Raw genomic sequence first — 19,867 nt, 5'->3', positions numbered from 1 at the left:
TCTCCCATAACCTCACGCACTTCACTTCCATAACCTCACCTCTCCCATAACCTCACACACCTCACTTCCATAACCCCTCATACCTCACTTCCCATCCAACCCAGCCCTCACCCAACCACCATAATCTCGCCGATGAGCCAGAAACACCAAATATTTCGTGGTCTTAGCGCCCTACACCTTCCCTACACCCCCAAGCCTCTGTTTAGCCCGCAGGTAAGTGGAGGACAGTCAGTGGCTTGTTAGTTGATGCGTTGTGACATGTGATCTTGATGTGACCTAGTTTGTGGCCTTCCTCAATTAGCTTCGTACGAGTTAAGTATTCTGACGTCTACATCTGTCACCTGCCAAGCCTTCACCAACAGAGACGCGTTAATATAAATACGATGAAACAAGTACTGCACAGGACAAGGTTAATGTATTCTGAATTATCCATACAGGTCGTGATGTGACAAAAATTTTACTCTGCCTTCACATCAGCATATGCCACCTATGACCCTGAAACAGCGTCAGTGTATAGGGGAGGGTCTGGCATTGGGTACACTTCATAATTTTGGCATTTTCACAGTTTTCTTGGTGGCTGTCAGTTGAATTTGTTACCATCCCCAACAAACAGGTAAAGACGTCGGTGTTGTGAGATGCACGGTCAGCTAGGCTACACAAGTCTGAGCGTCTCTCCTGCTTGATGCCATCGATGCTTGAATAAGACTTAGTGGACGAAAGTGCAAATTATCGACCACATATGGATGATGATATACTCCATTGTTTACGATGTTACAGTCGGGTATGTAACTCCAGCGACGAGAGAGTGGCAAGAGGTGAATGGACTCTCGTAGCTGACTGTACCAACCGCCAGACCTTCGCTACACGCTGATGCTGTCCTCTGTTATATACACACAGAAAATGCATACCGTGGATAAGCCAAGAAATATCACAAGCAAGCAATGTTTGGTGGCCACGTAACAGCAGGGCCGTCAACGTGGGGTAGGACCAAGGGACATTTTGCAGTACCCATCGTGAGTGATGTCAGAATGTTTCGTCTTAGATGCATACCAACGCTTCTTCGATCGAGTTTACGTAACCACTCATAGAGAAGGGTATACATGGTCGATACCCCCCCTGTCCCTGATCTTACCACGCGAACAACACAGTAAGGAGATAAGTTTTGAAACATGCACACTGTACCGTGGAAAAAAAAAAAAGTGTTCACTCTGTAAAGTGTATGTCCAAATCTGGTGTGACTAGAATGTATGCTTGTCAAGATGAAGTGCTAGGGAGAGGATGCGGAGACATAGTATCGTCTTTCTGCCACTGAGCTACGTGAAATAACCTGCAAAAGAACGAAAATCTGGGCCAAGTTAAGGTAAAATGAGTAAATGCATTCAGCGCCTCATGATTCACAGTGACTTAACACCAGATACGCGCTGCTCTAAACCGACACATACAAACGCTTGGTTGGGTGAGGAGTGAGGGCGAGGGAGGGAATGTTTGAGGAGGCCCAGTTGCTGTTCGCCTCACGCCCCACCGCACCAGCCACCACCTTCCCTCAGTGCCTCCGGGGTCGCTCATTATCTCCTAAGACGCTGCTCCCGACCGACCCTTTTGTACTGAGACGTAAATTCTCCTTGGAAGCTTTTTCTTCGTGGCGATAGACATCTTTGGAGGAGAAAGGATGCTAAATTGGCTAGTTCGCTACAAGAACGGTACTGTTGACCTGTTAGGCTATCGGATGTTTCACTTGCACCGTAGTTGGGGAAGGATGCTTAATAAACGGTACTGTCTGACCTCTCTGGATATCGAACTGTTTTCACCTTCACCGTAGTAGAGAAGGAATGCTTAACTGGCTAGTTTGATAAAAGAACGGTGCTGTTTGACCTGTTAGAGTATCATTTTTTTTTTTTTTCACTTTCACCGCAGAGCTGAGTAAATCGAAGCCTGAAGTAAGATAGACGTGGACTTTGTAGGCTGTTACTGAATTACCTGCCCGCAGAGATCCTTCCGTCCATCCATCCAATCATTTATCCATCCATCCAATCATTTATCCATCCATCCACCCATCCATCAATCCATCCACTTCTGTGTTGTTCCGTCGGAAAAGTATTGGTCCGTGGCTAGGCTAATACAGTTCTAGGCTAATACATTTCTGGCAGCAGTGACCAGTCCCTCATCCCTGAGCGGCAGTATGGGAACAATGAACCCCAAACACCTCCCCCAAAAAAATCATCGTCCCACCTTATATATATATATATATATATATATATATATATATATATATATATATATATATATATATATATATATATATATATATATATATATATATATATATATATATATATTATTCCTGACACAAGGAAAGAAAACGTACATAGATGAGAGAATTTTCAAGGGCATATGCCATCTATGGACAGAGAGAGAGAGAGAGAGAGAGAGAGAGATGAAGTGAAATACGATAATAATAATAATAATAATAATAATAATAACAATAATAATAATAATAATAATAATAATAATAATAAGAAGAAGAAGAAGAAGTAGAAGAAGTCACATTCAACGTACACATAATTATCCCGCAAATAAGTTAAGATGCGTCATAAATACCGGCTCTGTGCCCGTATTCACAAACCATCTTAAGCTCAACACAGGGCCCGCCTCCTCAGTGACGTCATTTGTCGAGGCGTGAAAAGGATAACTGACAATCGCCCTCGTCCTGCCCCCTCGCCCCTGGAAGACCGAAAAGCAAAATGGCAAATATAACCCTTAATTCCATGTGACGTATGGGAGATTTTGACTTACTCTGAAGGCCCTCTAAGACGCCTGGACCCAATGGCGTATCTGGTCCTTATGTATGTGTGAAATAGGGGCGATTTTGGACGATTTTTGAGTGACAGATTGCTCCCCATCGCCTTGTATCAAAGACCAATTGATGTTAAACTGATGGGCACTTGATTACGAGTGTACTAATGTCGTAACCAGATAATCCTGAGCGTGGGAATATCACCCTAAGGACACCAGCAGACAGGGGCTACAATTGGAGGGGTGTGTGGGGTGGACATACGCCCTTTGAAACACACAGGAGGCGCCAAAGATTATAATGTGTTGGTTTTTCAGGCCGGCGGTTAACAGAATAGGTGTCGGGTGGCGATGGGGGCTGGCAGGCTGCTGGGTCCCTCACACACACACACACACACACACACACACACACACACACACACACTGTTCATAAAATACACACTCCAAATCACACACACACACTACAAAATAGGTTCCTTGAGGCGGTAGAAACTGACACATACACACACACACACACACACACACATACACACACACACACACACACACACACACACACACACACACACACACACACTGTTCATAAAATACACACTCCAAATCACACACACACACACATACTACAAAATAGGTTCCGTGAAGAGGTAGGAGCTGACACACACACATACACACACACACACACACACACACTCTGGACTGGCCTTGAGGGACGCAAACCCAAAAGAGGGACAAATAAAAAAAAGAAAAAAAACACTTGAATTTGCTTATCATAACAAACTTGAGAAAATTCTAACTCTAAAAAAAAAAAAAAACACAAACGTAATCATGATGGTGCTGAATATATGGAATTTTTGGTTAAGCCTCAAGTTACTGTAATTCAAGGCATTTTTTTTTTTTTGAGGGGGGGGTATTTCAAATTCACCAAACTCACTCAAGATTTTTTTTTTTTTTTTAGGTCAAACTAAGTCGCTTACTGAGGAGCATAAAGGAATATTTTTGGAGCAGATATCAACATAAATATCTGGGAATGTACCAGCACTGTTGTCAAATCACGTATGTACAGAGTTGAAGATCATTAAGCCGTCCTTATGAAGAGAGAGAGAGAGAATCATAACACTTCAATATTAAAAACAAAAAATACTACTCACCATACGTTGTGTAATATGCCACCACGTTGCCTCAGTGTCTTAGATTTATGTGGACGGGAACCCAGTGGACTGCTGGCTGAAGACTTTACCCCTTCCACGGATCAGGGAGGAAGATGGGAGACCTCTTTATAACTGGGCAGGGTCGCTTCCCGATTATATCTGTGCCACCGCGTGAAGGTCCCTCTCCTGCATCAGTCAGCAAAGGGTACAATAAAGGGAGCCTGTTGTGTATCAGTGCTATTCTATTTTTATTCTGTTATTTATTATTCTGGTAGCTATACTAATAAATACGTCTGATTGACTGATAAAACACACTGCACTCACACTACATAATACACCACACACACACACTGCACACTTTACATAATGCACACTGCACACACTCTACATAATACACACTGCACATTTTACATACTGCACACTGCACACACATTACATTGCAGACACTGCACACTTTACATAATGCACACTGCACACACACTACATAATGCACACTGCACATACACTACATAATACACACTACACACACACTACATAATACACACTACACACACACTACATAATGCATACTGCGCACACACTACATAATACACTGCACACATACTACATAATACACACGGCACACACACTACATAACACACACTGCACACACACTACATAATACACGCTACACAATACACACTGCACACACACTACACAATACACACAGCGATGTACACTATATGCTGTACTTAAATGTATATATGGGAAAAATACCAAGCTATGTATACTATTAAACTGAATACATGCCAAAAATAATGCTCTGTATACTGTGTTATGTATACTTCGCAAAAAATATGGAAATGGTAAAATAAATTATACTGAGTGACTGATACATAACTCTGGGTTCACTTACACTGCTGGGAGGTTCAGAAATGATACAGAAAATTCAAGGTTCCAAACTTTAATGAAATATATAATACATTCTGAAAGGCAGCCTGCTCTGGTAAAGGTGTCTGTCCTGTATCACTTAATTTCATTCTCCACCTGCCACACCCCTGCCCACACCGGCAGACTGAGCCAAAAAGCATTAAAGATACAACCAGGTGAGATTCCAGTGCAGTGCTATTTACGGACCCTATGCTTCAGAAGAGTTGGGGTGAGATGGATATAATTACACGTTGGAAGTCTCGATCTCATGACGTATTTCTTTCTTCCAGACGATTTTACCCCGTTACGAAGAGATTTATTACAATGATGTGGTGGTGGCAGAGTAGCTGATGATGCCCCAGGTTCATCTGAAACGTGAACCCGGTGGACTGCAGGCTTAAGCTAGTATGTCGTTCACCATCCTCCATTACTGGAAAAGGAAAATTTCGAGGGACGTTTGTATAATCAGGCAGTTGAGCCGCGTGGTTAGATCAGCGCCACCACATGAAGGCGTTCCTCTCCAGTGCCTATCAAGGGATAAATCAAGGCTATCTCTAACCCCTCCAATACGAAAAATCTCTCCTCCTCCACAGCTGAGAAAAACCGTCTGTTGGGTGCAAGGGTACTGTAGAAAATGAAACAGTGTGGTGAAGGGATTTACCACTTCACCTCGACTTTTTTTTAAATTCTTGCTGCCTTGAGACGATTTTGATTACCCTGGAGGAGACGTTTTGAACCGGGGAGATCAGATATGGCCTTCACTTATCCCTTCAATATATCAAGTCTGTCTTAGGGTAAATAAAGAAGTACACAGGTAGCGACAATCAGATATAAATACGTCATCTAAATCCTGGTGTTAATGACAGGTCTTACATGTAGTGTTTGGCACTCGGTTGTGGTAGTTCTCTAGAAACGTTAAAACACAGTAATACTTAATTTTCTTATAGGCAATATATACATAAAAAATATACTGTCATGTCTCGTTGCAATGTACACACACACACACACACACACACACACGCACACACACTTATATAACATTAATTTTTCTCACATATAATAAGACTGATGACTGATATACTGATAACTAGTACACACACACACACACACACACACACACACACACACACACACACACACACACATATATATATATATATATATATATATATATATATATATATAAGTATATAGATAGATATATATCTATATATATATATATATAAATCGTTTATACGAAAATTATGGTAATAAACAGGTGCTACTTTAACCCGTCATCATGGTCTCGCAGCCACTGACGCGGTAGTAAAGAGCACCGATGTCTACCGTTTGATGTGGCAGCGTACCAACCACAGGCCACAGTTTCTAACGTCAGTAGAGGCAAATCTTACTCTGGTTTAAGGCAACAGGTTCAAACAACTGAAATAATGCATGAGGAAGTTTAAGTCAGTAGAATTTCCCGGCAGAACTTCGTTGGTTTACAGGCCATCCTTCCTACATTCTGTGGATGAACTCATTTAGCCGATCACAAGAAGAGAATACGAAGCTGCCAGATTCCTGACTTTTCATATGTTCTAAACCATCAATGAATGTTTGTGTTAATACAAACTATCGTACAAAATCATACATTAAAACACAAAGGAAGATTCTAGAGGCTCAAATGACAAAGAGATGTATCTCCTATGAATGCTTGTCAATACTGATGGTGCTCAGGATGCTCCCTTTATTGTTCTATCACATCGCTGAAAATCTGTGTGTTGATGAAGACTGCAAGTGTCATGTGATTTCAAAACATATATATACAACACAGAGTGGAAAATTGATACACTGCTATTATACCTCAGAAAACACAGATAGTTCTAAAATATCGTAGACATATTCCAATACTCTCATTTCCCTTTTTTTTTCTTATTTTTCCCCCAGTCTACTTTCAGAACGCACTAATTATATCTTTGAGAAGGGTGTTTGGTCATATACCCCCAGTCTCAATGATTATTCTAGGCTGAGAGACAGAAGCAGAGCTAATGACGTAACTCATGGCTGTCTAATTTACGGCGACAAAAGATGGCGAGATTCTTTTGGACGACTGATAGCCTACCGCAAGAGAATTAGTATTTTTAATTTAATTTGATAATACTACAGCTCTACATCCTTTCCACAGCACTTCCTCGTGATCAGCATCATATTCTAGTGTTAATCCACTGTTGCAACTTGGTGTTCAAGATGAAGGGATGGCAGTTTTAGGCCAAGTTATACAGAGAATATTATGTCGTTGTTGTTGAAGCTGTAGTAGTAGTAGTAGTAGTTGATGTTTATTGTTGTTGTTGAAACAGTAGTAGTAGTAGTAGTAGTAGTAGTAGTTGTTGTTGTTGTTGTAGTAGTAGCAGGTCCCATCCTAGACTCAAGTGAACATAAACCTGATTAACTGCAGACCGAAGATGCCTTTCATCTGCTGTCCACCATCCTCCACTCGGGGGACGGGGAGGGGACCGAGGAACATCTGTACAACCAGGCAGCTACACCGCTCGGTCATGTCGGTGCCACCACGTGAAGGCGTCCCTCTCACGCACCAAGGCCTGGCTGAAAGTATAATACGTCATTGTGCTGAAGGGTTTAAGATCTGTCGACGGTGAAGTGGCAATGTAGTGGATAATCTCAAAGGCCACAGCGAGAGACCATCAAGGGATATTTACTGTACAGTCTCGAACATAAATATCGATTCGCGTCATTGCGATAAATAACGAGAGAGTGAACTATTACTTACGAATTCCAGTGTTGCCATCTTTAGAGCGTACCGAACTTCTCAGAATATATTGAACGGGTTTCGATTTGCGTCATTACGATAAATAACGAGACAGTGAGCGATTACTTCCGAATATCAACGTTGCCATCTTCAGCGTCTGCCACACATCTCGGAATACACTGTACGGGTTTCACAATTATCCGACCTAAAACTGGATCCAATATACCATCCGCGTTATGCACTTCACCAGATGTGAACGATATATAGAGCGTGTACGAAATCTAAATGTATTATATTATCTACCTGCTATAATGGCGTTCGTTTTTTTTTTTTTTTACACCACGTACATACTCTTATATATATACTGTATATATATATATATATATATATATATATATATATATATATATATATATATATATATATATATATATATATATATATATATATATATATATTTATTGTGATGTTCGGCAATCATTTCTCAAGCTGATGACGTCAAGGCTCGATCTGTGGTCTGATTGGTCGACAAAATTTAACCCCTTCACCCCGATGACGTGTGATTCTGGCTACGAACAGACCACTTACTGCAATTTTAGGGGGAACACTGAGAGAGACAGAGAAGAGAATCATAACAGAAAGTACCAAGTAGGGTGAGGACTGCAGGTAAAACTATGTACAGCCTCCAGCCGTTAACAATAGGGTCCGTCCACACCAAATGCATGCTGGGGAGGGCGACTGCAAGCGGGGCTTCATCACAGTAATCCACAGAAGTCTTCGCCTACACCCGACCGCGTCTAGTGGGGCCAGATGTTTGGGTTACGTTGATGCGAAAACTCCCGCCCAAACCAGCAAGCACTTGGTGTGGACGCGAACATAAAGCGAAGTTGGTTATACGGACGATCTCTTCATCTTGAGGTAGTTGGCGACCATGAAGGTGTCCTGTAGTAGGGGAGGGAACTGGTCCGTGGTCTGTGGTCCCTTGGTACTGGCTCCCTGGTCTATTAACAGGTGTGAGATGCGGGATGGAGACCTGGCGGAGAGGGTTGGGGAGGAGATGTTAGATAATGAGAGAGAGAGAGAGAGAGAGAGAGAGAGAGAGAGAGAGAAGAGAGGGGTGAGAGAGGGTGTGAGGAGTGAGGAGAGACACAGAGAGTGGGGACTCGAGGAGAGGAGGAGTGATGGGCTGAGATGAAGGGAAGGAGAATATAGCTGACTTAGGGAAATGAAAAACAAATGGCAGATATTAGTGAAAGAATACTGATACAGGTAAGATAAAAGATAACCCCTGTAAGAGAGAGGGGTGGGATATTAATACATGAAAAGAAAGGATGTATGAGACAGAGAATATTAATACATGCAATGAAGAAAGATAAGTACTGTAAGGGAGACGATTAGAGGCAGGAAAGATGAGATATAAGAGAGGAGATATTAACACACGCAGAAATGAGGTTTAAGACAAATATTACCAGTCCTACATGAGAGAGGGACGAGTGGACGTACACCTCACCTTTTCCTCGTGTCTGCCGGGCTGTGGTGAGGTCTGGGGTAGCAGGTACAGGAGCAGACGGTGGCCATGCTGTTGTAGGAGCCGAATTGCCGTGATCCCGCCAGTTCCATGTCGTGTGTGCCCGCCAGCAGCTTCCCGTTAATGGCCATCAGCTCCCCGTCCAACGTCACCACCGACTGAGAGGCGTCCTGCATCTCGTAGTCGCCAGCCTTGACATCCTCAGTGTTCCTGGAATGTAGTAGTAGTAGTAGTAGTAGTAGTAGCTGTTGTTGTCTCAGGATCTCAGTGTGAACCCAGTGGAGTACTGGCTGAAGTTCTCCCTTCCCTGCAACCCACCATCCTCTTTTCGGCGGATAGGGAGGGGACTGAGGGACATTTGTATAACCAGGCAGCTCCACCACCTCGTTATATCAGTGCCACCATATGAAGGCGTCCCTCTCCAGAAATAAACGGGGAAAACAGAGGCAAGTCTAGTCATTCCACCATAATTTGAAGGAGATTTTCGTCCTTTTGCAGCTTACTTCTTTTAGCTCTATGGCAGGATAAAGCAATGCCACGCCTCTACATCCTTTCCACAGCACTTCTTCGTGACCAGCACCATAGTCTAGTATTGCTGTTGCAGCTCAGAATTCAGCATGGAAAGATGATAATGTGAGGTCAAGTTAAAGCAAACAGAGTGTATGGTTCATCATCATCATTATCATCATCCAGTATTTATGTCGGTGTTCCTGAGGGAGTACAACGGTATAAGGGCCAGTTTCTTTTATCACCCCTTCCAGGTATAAGGGCCCGAGGTTAGGCTACCGTAGTCCTGTAGATTTAATGGTAGATAACCAACCTACTTCCCTTAAATGGCTTTACGTGCTCAAAATACATCCAGGCACTTCTCAGGGATCGAACCTATACCCTTCACACAGACTGGGGCACAATAACCAACAGACTTACAGAAGGTGTGAATGTAGTTATCTCCACCAACGCGGTTATGTACTCACTCGTGTCTGTCTGTCTGTCTGTGAACAAAATAATCTCAAAAGTCTGTATAGGTTTTCCATTAAATCTGGTGGACAGGCTAGATATGGTTTTAGAGGAAGAACTAGACAAAGGAAGGTTTTGCATTTCTGCCTTCGATCTTCCTGCAGAAAACAGTTATATCTTGCTGTAATTTTCGTCTCGTCACTTTAAGATTTATTTATGAAGCTAGAACAGGCCACTTCGCTCACACTCCCCCTCTCCTCCCCTCCACCTTTCCCTCTCCCTCTCCTCCTCTCCACCTCGCCCTCTCTCCCTCCCTCTCCTCTTCTCCACCATGCCCTCTCTCTCCCTCTCCTTCTCTCCACCGCTCTCCCTCTCCTCTCCACCCTGCCCTCGCTCTCCCTCTCCTCCCCTCCACATCTCCCTCGGCTCCTCTCTCCTTCTCCCCACCTCGCCCTGGTCTCTCTCTCCTTTCCACCTTGTCCTCGCTCTTCCTTTCCTCTCCACCTCGTCCTCGCACTCCCTCTTGTCCTCTCCACCTCGCCCACTCTCTCCTCACCACCTCATTCTCTCTCTCTCCTCTCCACCTATCCCTCGTTCTCCCTCTCGTCCTTGGTCTCCCCCTCCTCCTCCCACCCCTCCTCACCCTCACAGCAGGTACTCACATGGTCATGAAGCGGAGGACAAGCAGGTTGATGGAGGCGGCCACAACGGTCAGCCCGAACAGGATGAAGACCAGGGACAGCGCCACGTAGCCGGGGTTCTCCGTCAGGGCGTTGTTTTTCTGAGGGGAAGGTGGTGGTCCGGTGGTTAGGGAAGTTGTCTGCTGTCCGAAAAGACGCGAGTTCGATCCGAGGCTGCGACAGGAAACAGTATGATCATATGAATATAGCTAAAACTGACCTTACTGATCCTCCACAAGACTTACCGACATGTCATAGCACCCCCTTGCCCCAAATACCATCACACCAGGTATAAATGAGACAGCCTTAGCAAGTATTCAGCACGGACGGTGGGTATTGGCGCCAGTGTGGTGATATGTGAAGAAGCATGGTACGTACGTGGGCTCCAGGGCTTCAGAGAACGTTTACAAGACTATAGTAGCCGCAGCGAGAAATGAACGCTGTGGTGGGGCAGCCGGTCATCCGGGGATTCCCCCACTGTAGCCATATCCTCATGTCACCGACCATAGAGGTAGGATGTCACCGACCATCGGCCACCGCTGCAGCCCCGCTCCATGATCCTTACCCTGTGTCTCTGGCTTTCTCTTTCTCTCTCGGTTTCTATATAAACTGCTGTATTTCCGAAACTAATTATGAAATTATTATGACTTTTGTTCCATACCACCTTTGAGGTAAAAATCAAGGAGAGTTTTCTGTATAAAGGTTTCCCCCCCCTTGTCTGAGGGCAGGTCAGTTCTGGCGAGTGTATAATTATAGGTCAGGCGGAGGTATCGGCAAGGCCGCACTCCCCCGCTCATATGCCACATTTAGGAGGGGGGGGAAACCTTTATACAGAAAACTCTCCTTGATTTTTACCTCAAAGGTGGTGTGGAACAAAAGTCATAATAATTTCATAATTAGTTTCGGAAATACAGCAGTTTATATAGAAACCGAGAGAGAAAGAGAAAGCCAGAGACACAGGGTAAGGATCATGGAGCGGGGCTGCAGCGGTGGCCGATGGTCGGTGACATGTAAATATGGCTACAGTGGGGGAATCCCAGGTCATCCCGGCTGCCCCACCACAGCGTTCATTTCTCGCTGCGGCTACTATAGGCCCAGAGTCGGATTAGGTGGAGACAGTTGTGTAGGTGACAGGTGTGGTGGTGAGACGGATGGTGATGAGAGATGTGGTGATGACAGGCGTGGTGGCAGGTGAGGTGATAACAGGCGTGGTGATGAGAGGTGTGGTGATGACAGGTGTGGTGGCAGGTGAGGTGATGACGGGTGTGATGGTGACAGGTGTGGTGATAACAGGTGTAGTGATGAGAGGTGTGATGATGATAGGTGTGGTGGCAGGTGAGGTGATGACGGGTGTGGTGATGACAGGTGTGGTGATGAGAGGTATGGTGATGACATGTGTGGTGATGACAGGCGTGGTGATGACAGGTGTAGTAATGGTAGGTAAGACAGTAACAGGTATGGTGGAAGAAGGTGTGGTGGTGAAAGGTATACAGTACTCATGCACCTTGGTAATTAAGTATACTATAAAGGTGAAGTAGTACCCTTTTGCAATCACAGGCGTTATTTATGACTGAAGGCAAATTATACATCAATTTATTCTCCCTTACATAAGTTTTTGACAATTGGAAGGCGTCTTGTTTAACTGCGATTTTCAACCAGCGACCCCACATCAGAGGCGAGGTAAGAAGGGGAAAAAAAAAGCCATCTTCTTACCTGCAAAGCCACGAAGTCCCCAAACCCGATGGTAGTGAGGGTGATGAAGCAGTAGTAGAAGGCATCGATGTAGTTCCAGTTCTCGTAGTGGGAGAATACGGCAGCCCCAGCGGTCATGACTATAGAGGAGAGGGTGCCGGTCACGAAGAGCTGATTGACGTCTGTAGCTTCCGTGGTGGCGCATCCTAACATCTTCTTTATCTGTGTGAGGGGGGGGAACTATGAGAGAGAGAGAGAGAGAGAGAGAGAGAGAGAGAGAGAGAGAAAGAGAGAGAGAGAGAGAGAGAGAATCGCGACTCACTCACCCTTTTGATAGTGACTGAGGTGAATTTGTTAAGCCTCTCGCCAATGCTCTGGAACATCACCATGCCCAGCGGAATGCCCACCACAGCGTACACGATGCAGAAAGCCTTACCCCCCACCGTAGCAGGTGTGGAGTGCCCGTAACCTGGTGTGGAGAGGTGGAGTAAGGTGGGGTGAAGGGGGAGAGAGGTGGAGTGATGGAGGAAGAGGTGGACTGGAGGTGGGGAAGATGGAATGGTGGTGGGGTTAAGGGGGATGAGTTGGAATGATGGAAGGAAGTGGAGTGATAGTGGAGTGAAGGAGGGAGAGCTGGAGTGAAGGTGGAGTGAGGTGGAGTGACGGCGGAATAAAGGAGGATATCGACCTCAGTGTAATGAAGCCTCTAATTACCTTTAATGTTTACTACTGTTTACACTCTCCACGATGATGCCTTATGCTGGTTCTGTGTTTGGTGTTGACACTTGCCGCTCCTGCATCACCCTACTACACACACACACACACACACACACACATACACACCAGTCACAATCACAACCACGGTCACCATGTACAGTGGCCCTACCAAACTCCCCATACCAACCACATTCACTCCTATCCGCCCACACCCACCCCCATTTCCCCTCCACCTAACCCGGCACCTACCAATCATGGCCACAACCACAGTGACGAAGTACAGTGCTCCTGCAAACTTCCACTGCGGTCCGGCCTTGTGGGGTTGGTTCTCTATGATCACCGTCTCTATCAGCTTGTACTCGCTGCCGCTTATGTTGTACTTCGTCTGCAGCTTCTCTCGCACCTCTGGATAAGGAAAGAAGGTGGTGGTAATGTCAACTTGGCTAGATATTTACAGTTAAGAGACAACAGTTCGCCTACTATGTCACTGCGCCCACTTTAAACTTAGGGCATATCCTTCACTTTCCTCCCTGATGCATCATACAGAGTATCAGCTATGGTCAGGGAAACAAAGAAGCCTTTCTCGATCAATAATTTTTAGCCAGCAGATGAAAGTGAGTAGAAGACGTGGTGAAATATTAGGCGAACTTTACTCCCCGACTGTGTATCTGACATTCTTCTTCAGATTCGTTTAATAACACTTCAGATACCTGCAAGACCTGGCATCTTCTCTGGTACTGTCTCGTTTTAGTTTCTCACCAAAGATGTTGAAGCAGCGCCATAGAACATGTGCTAATTTACTGTTGACAATCACCGGTTATTGCCCTCTTATGAATTTATGTTTTGCCATGAAACTCGTCAACATCAGCATCTATCATTAATAAGTGAAAGTTTGGGATATAGTGAAGCTGAGGATATACTGAATACCTAACACCGTGTACCTCTTCCTTTTTTGTGGGACTAATACCTTTCCCTGAGCGATTTGTTTTATATTCTAAGCCTTACAATTCTATGTTATTTTTATCTTCTAAACACCAACATGGAAGCTGAAATAACACTCAATGCATTATTCCACAGAGAGAGAGGGGGGGGGGGATTTACCAAACGATCATCTTCTAAAGCAATGCAGAACAGAATCAAGAGAACAAAAATATATTCCAATTTCAGGATTACAACAGAAATCATTATCCCTCTGAAACACTGAAAAAGCAGAGTCAGAACAAAGACAGATTTCCAGCAATAAAATTACTCTTAAAAAAAAGAATATTCCTGAACCACGGACGAATACACACGAAAAGAAAAACGGAAAAAGAAAACTGGCACAAGATGGATCCACTATCGTTCGTGATATACCAAGCAACTCCATCTGTTATACACGACCAAAACGCATTCTTCGTTCGTGTCACACTGTTTCCTATATAATCCGTGCAATACTCTTTTCAGCCGTGTATACAGTCATTACGGGTAACAAAAATAGGTTCTCAGGCACAACACTATACAAAAAGCACTATATCTATAATTTAATATCCATCGGAGGCTGCCAATCAACACGTCAACATCTAAAACTATATATCTGTTGGAACACTGCAACTCAATACACCGGTAGCTGATAAAAACAAACCCTCAGGCACAGGACTATCTACACAGCATTATGTCTAAAGCTTAATAGATTTCGGAAACTGCCACTCAAAACGCTATAGACAGAAAAAAAAAAAAAAAAAGCTCATGCACATCATTAATTACACATAATCTTTCAGAGGCACTGTCACTAACACACTATAACTAATAATAATAATAATAATAATAATAATAATAATAACAATAATACAGGCACATTATTATCTCCACATATCTTTGGGAAGCACTGGCACACAACACTAACGGTCAAGAATCGCCAAACTCTCCTCCTCAGCGCCACTCTCCAGGGCATCGAACACAGCCGCCCCTATCAGCAGGTAGGTAAACGTGCACACCACCAGGGATAAAGTCCGAACGTTCTGCCGCCGCATCCTGGCCTCGGCTTCCACCTCGATCTTCACCGTGGAGGTTGGGGGGAAACAGATGTTGCATTAAATACGACGTCTCCTTTTTTTTTCCCAGACGCTTTTTCCTTGGAACTACGCTCTGGCTTTACTTCTAAGGCTATATAGAATAATTTAACACTTTATGCTCTAATACCGTATTGATTTCTTTGCTTTCTTCACCACATATGTTGCAGAGTTAATGATACACTTAGCGTAACTCTCACAGGTTCCTATGACTCACTCTCAACTCAGTTAAATCGTCTGGCGTCAGCTGGAACAGAACACTAGCGTTGTTCCGACCGTGAGAGGGTTAATACAGCACGAATACACTGGCCCCGTGTACGACAGAAGACGACTCGGAATTCCTTCGTTTCGTCCCCAGATTCAAGTCGTCGTGGGTCCTCGCTGTCTAAACACTTGTCACAAATGAACTAGCAAGGCCACGTATAGCCAGCGTCTCTCCACAAGTTCTTCCCAAACTCGTTGTGCGTGGGGAGGGACAATCAGCTTTCTTCTTTCCTTTTTCTCGAGTGCGAGGGAGGCTGAACTATCCTCTTTCGGCTCCAGTTACAACTTGTTCTGAATCCTGGTTTGCCACAGTTGTCACAAATTCAGCAAAGTCATTGGTTTGGTCACAGTTCTTCCCAAAACTGGTTAAGGGTGGGGAGCAGCAAGCTTAGGAGGGCAGCCAGCTGAGTGTGTTTACGTCTGTGTGTGCGTGTGGCTGAATTTTCCTCTCTCGGCTCTAGTTACAAGTCGCCCTGATTCCTCGCTTTATACACATGTCACGAAGAAGCGGTGGTCCGGTAACAATCTTTCCTAAAACTGGTAAGGCGTGAGGAGCTGCAAGCCAGGGAGAGCAGTCAGCTGAGTGTGTTTACATTTGGGTGCGCGGGTGGCTGGAGGTGGGATACGCGCAGCCTCCACGATCAATACCACCAATACTAGCCTCCTACCTGATAACCATCTCATTTTCACCATCATTCAGATATAATATGTTGTACGGTCTGGGACAAAAATTCGCTTCTTATTCCACTACGTCTACTTCAAATTCAGAATCTGTCCGTCACCTTCCTACCTGACGCATCATGAGAGAGAGTAATCTATGCTGATCATAAGTTCGCCTACTATTCCACTGCGTCTGCTTCACATTTACGAACATGTCTGTCAATTTCCTTCTTGACAAATCGTATCACAGATCATCTACGACCAATCAAAGTCACGAGTTCGCCCACTATTCCTCATCTACACACTCAGAGCCTGTCCGTCACCTTCCTTTCTGACGCATCGTAACTGAGAATCATCTATGAACAGAGAAGCATGGGTCATAAGTTCATTGCTACTGTACTTCGTCTACTTCACAATCAAAGCCTGTGCGTAATTTTCCTTCCCCACGTATCATATCAAAGGGAATCATCAACGGGCAAAGAAACCAGAATCATAAGTTCGTTTACTCTTCCACTGCGACTGTTTCACACTTAAGGCATATCCGTCACTTTCCTCCCTGAGGCATCAATACCCACCTACACTACACCCACCCACCTATTAACCATCTCATTTTCACCCTCATTCACATAGCACACAGCACGCTCAGGGACATATATTTACAGGTTATTCCATTACCTCTACTTCACACCGTACAACATATCCTTCACTTACCTCCCCAACGCACCGTGTCATCTATGGCCAGAGGAACATACTAAGCTTTTTAACCAGCGTTGGAATACCAGGCTTCAGAGGGGAGTGAGAAGCACATGAGGAGAAACAGGTGAAATATTGTGTCTGTACGTACTGACAGTTCAACGACCATCTATACTCATTTTACTTTAACCTGGTCTAAACTCGCCCTCTCCCTGTCGTAAATACAGGGTTGTAAGAGATTAACACGATGCTAGTCACGAAGAAGTGCTATGGTAAAGATGCAGAACCATAGTATTTTCTGCCACTGAGCTATCTGAAACAGGATGCAGAGAGGCATAAACCTAAGCCAAGTTAAAGTAAAAGGGGTATAGTAACGAGTCAAAAGTGTAGCGTTGAAGACAAGACTGAAAAAAAGAGTACTGACTGGTGGAGGGAGGTGAACGAAGTGGAGCGTTGTGGTAGGGCAGGAGTGGAGTGAAACAGTGGTATGGATGAAGTAGTAGTGGTGGAGATGATGGATGTAGAGGTGAGGAAGGGGTATGGACTGATGGAGGGGGTGGTTGTGATGGTGGTGAGTGTGGTGGCAGGGTGTGTGGAATGGGTAGGTGGCAGTTGACAGCTGACTGTGAGAGAGTGCGGAGCGGTGAATACAACTCCCCAGGTGAGAGAGAGAGAGAGAGAGAGAGAGAGAGAGAGAGAGAGAGAGAGAGAGAGAGTGTTTTGTTAGCAGTCTTCAATGAAACTTACATACTCAGAAGCAAAATTTTTCACAAACCTAGTAGTTAGACGGGACAATTATCAAATTTGCTTTATAGGCAGCAGTGGAACCCATATAGGCATTTATTTCTGCAATTTCCTGCGGACGAAAAAAGAAAACAGAAAAAGGTGTCATGAGGAGAACTTAATATATTCACATCATGAGCCGCATTTCCAAAGTCTTATATATATATATATATATATATATATATATATATATATATATATATATATATATATTTTATTTTAAGGTTAACCCATTCAACATGGCACATTTTTTTTCTTATATTCTTGCTCCTACCAGACAGTTACTGACTTTAGATGGTATGAAAACTAGATGCGTTAGCCTTAATTAACCCCTAAATTAACTAAACTCTTCTGGCATTAGGAAAAATAAACTAGAAGCCACCGTACTGAAGAGGTTAAGCTGCATTTTTTTTATTCTTTCACTCGTACAGGTATTAAGTATTTCACAAGCATAACAAGAGTGAGTATGAGCTTAAAAAAAAAAAAGAAAAAAAGAAATTGGATCAAACAAAAATTATTCTGATCACACTTCACTTCTCTGGAGTCTCGTAAAAACTGCCGTCGGATCATCTATGATTACTTCCCCGGCGTCTATACTTTTGTGGGCCTAGGCGGCATTACTGAACCTCTTTCTTTATGATTTATTGTGCACTTGACACGTTAATTCCTTTGGTTTGAGCATGAGTTATTTCTTATCCCTGCAAGGAACAAATAACTTAAAATCCATCCCCCGGTGTACGGAAGGATATTGACAGGTAAAAAGTCAGCTGTAACAGATCACTCGAGTTGCCCTGACATTAGAAAATCAAGATGTTTTATGAATGCAGTCCTGTTTGTGTTTAACGTTTCCATCCGGTAATTGACTTCAATGCGACATCGACCAACAGGTGTATATACTGTATTATGCAGACTCCCACCTCGGTTATGGCCCTCCACTGTGAATTTATATGTAATTAGTTGCCAATATATTTCCCACAAATGATTCCAGTAGTTTCGGTATGTCAGCGTCGAGTTGGCTTCACTTCGCCAACATACAATATGCTAATATACACTTTTTTCCCTTTTTATATATTTATTTCAAACCACCATTCGCTTATTTGATGTTATGATATTTTTTTGGTAACTCTTCATTTGACATGTCTGTATAATCCAGGGAACCATTTACTAAGCTGGGCCGTAGCCATACCGTAACGCACTTAATAGATGCCTGGTAGTGTGGTGTACTAATGTGTGCTAAGAGGCTTGTTATGTCACCCAGAATTCGGATTCGTTTTGTGTGTGGAGTCAAGAGAGGAGATAAAGGAGAAACCGAAGAGGTGAGGAGCAGCTTTGAAATCTACAGACCTAACGATAAGCAGAGGAAAAACAATATATGAAATACAGACGTACCCAGGAGCAAGGGGAAGGAATACTACCGCGGGAAGAAATAATGAAAAATAATAATAAGCGTGATTAGCTTCAGGTATCCGGGACCACTGATAAAGGAGGAGGGCGATAAGGAGGCGATGTGTACAAGCTTGAAGTGGGATGGGGAAATGGAGGAGATATATACTGTGCTAAGTAATACAAAAACAACATGAGAATTAAAAGGGAACTATAGGTGCTCAGAACAGTGAATGGTGCATAAACATAGTGAAAAGAACCATGGAGAGGAAGGCAGAGCGGAAACGACGATGCTGCCATGGAGGGGTGTCCAGGAGTGACAATGAAAAGTGAAAAACAGACGAGGATCAATGAACGTGGCTGAAATCTCCAACAAGGCATGGAGACTAAAATGGTATGGTCACGTCCAGAGTAGTGAGGAGATTATGTGGGTAGGAGTGTTTTTGGAATGGAGATAGACACACGAGGAGAAGAGCGAGGTAAATGATGAGGTCAAGAGATACGCTGAGAGACGTGAACGAGAAGGGTGTGGTGGAATGAACAGCCATGGATAGAGGAGAGTGGAGGAGGACAATTTGCAAAAGCGGCCCTACCAAATGAAATTGCTCCCTCCCTCTCTCTCTCTCTCTCTCTTACACACACACACACACACACACACACACACACACACACACACACACCAACGAACAAAGGGCAAGAACGCAGTATACAAGGCCGTCACCCCCTGAATTATCTGGCAGAATACAACACTGAAAACTCACCTATTTAAACCCATTCAGTTTATTGACATCTTGACCTTGATCCTTAAATTTCCAGACGATTTTTATTCAATTACGTGAAGGAATTTGAAGTAAACGGGGATAATGGACATC

At 44.0% G+C, this 19,867-nt stretch overlaps 1 protein-coding gene across 1 annotated transcript; it reads right to left on the bottom strand.

The window, feature by feature from the left end:
* Nucleotides 1-8,448: 8,448 nt before the first annotated feature.
* LOC145394923 (two pore potassium channel protein sup-9-like) lies at nt 8,449-15,269 on the bottom strand. Its single transcript, XM_080268673.1, has 7 exons — nt 15,047-15,269; nt 13,414-13,569; nt 12,774-12,916; nt 12,469-12,669; nt 10,738-10,856; nt 9,101-9,328; nt 8,449-8,623 (listed from the first exon to the last, which is right to left on the bottom strand). Exons 1-7 carry the CDS (start codon nt 15,171-15,173, stop codon nt 8,482-8,484), a joined length of 1,116 nt encoding a protein of 371 aa, XP_080124799.1. The 5' UTR covers nt 15,174-15,269; the 3' UTR covers nt 8,449-8,481.
* Between the last annotated feature and the right edge of the window lie 4,598 nt (nt 15,270-19,867).

The sequence above is a fragment of the Coenobita brevimanus genome, chromosome 29 (assembly GCF_032717465.1).
Source record: "Coenobita brevimanus isolate Jiangsu-jjx chromosome 29, ASM3271746v2, whole genome shotgun sequence".
Classification (NCBI taxonomy): domain Eukaryota; kingdom Metazoa; phylum Arthropoda; class Malacostraca; order Decapoda; family Coenobitidae; genus Coenobita; species Coenobita brevimanus.
The sequence above is the reverse complement of the archived record's forward strand: the minus strand, read 5'-3'. Positions and strand labels throughout refer to the sequence as shown.

What these genes read in the sequence shown, in the direction of transcription:
- LOC145394923 (XM_080268673.1), bottom strand. Translation starts at nt 15,173, where the DNA reads ATGCGGCGGCAGAACGTTCGGACTTTATCCCTGGTGGTGTGCACGTTT. An exon ending in CCTCAGTCACTATCAAAAGG is followed by an intron (nt 12,670 to 12,773) that starts GTGAGTGAGTCG and finishes CCCCTCACACAG; the next exon opens with ATAAAGAAGATGTTAGGATG. An exon ending in GGGACTTCGTGGCTTTGCAG is followed by an intron (nt 10,857 to 12,468) that starts GTAAGAAGATGG and finishes CCTTCCCCTCAG; the next exon opens with AAAAACAACGCCCTGACGGA.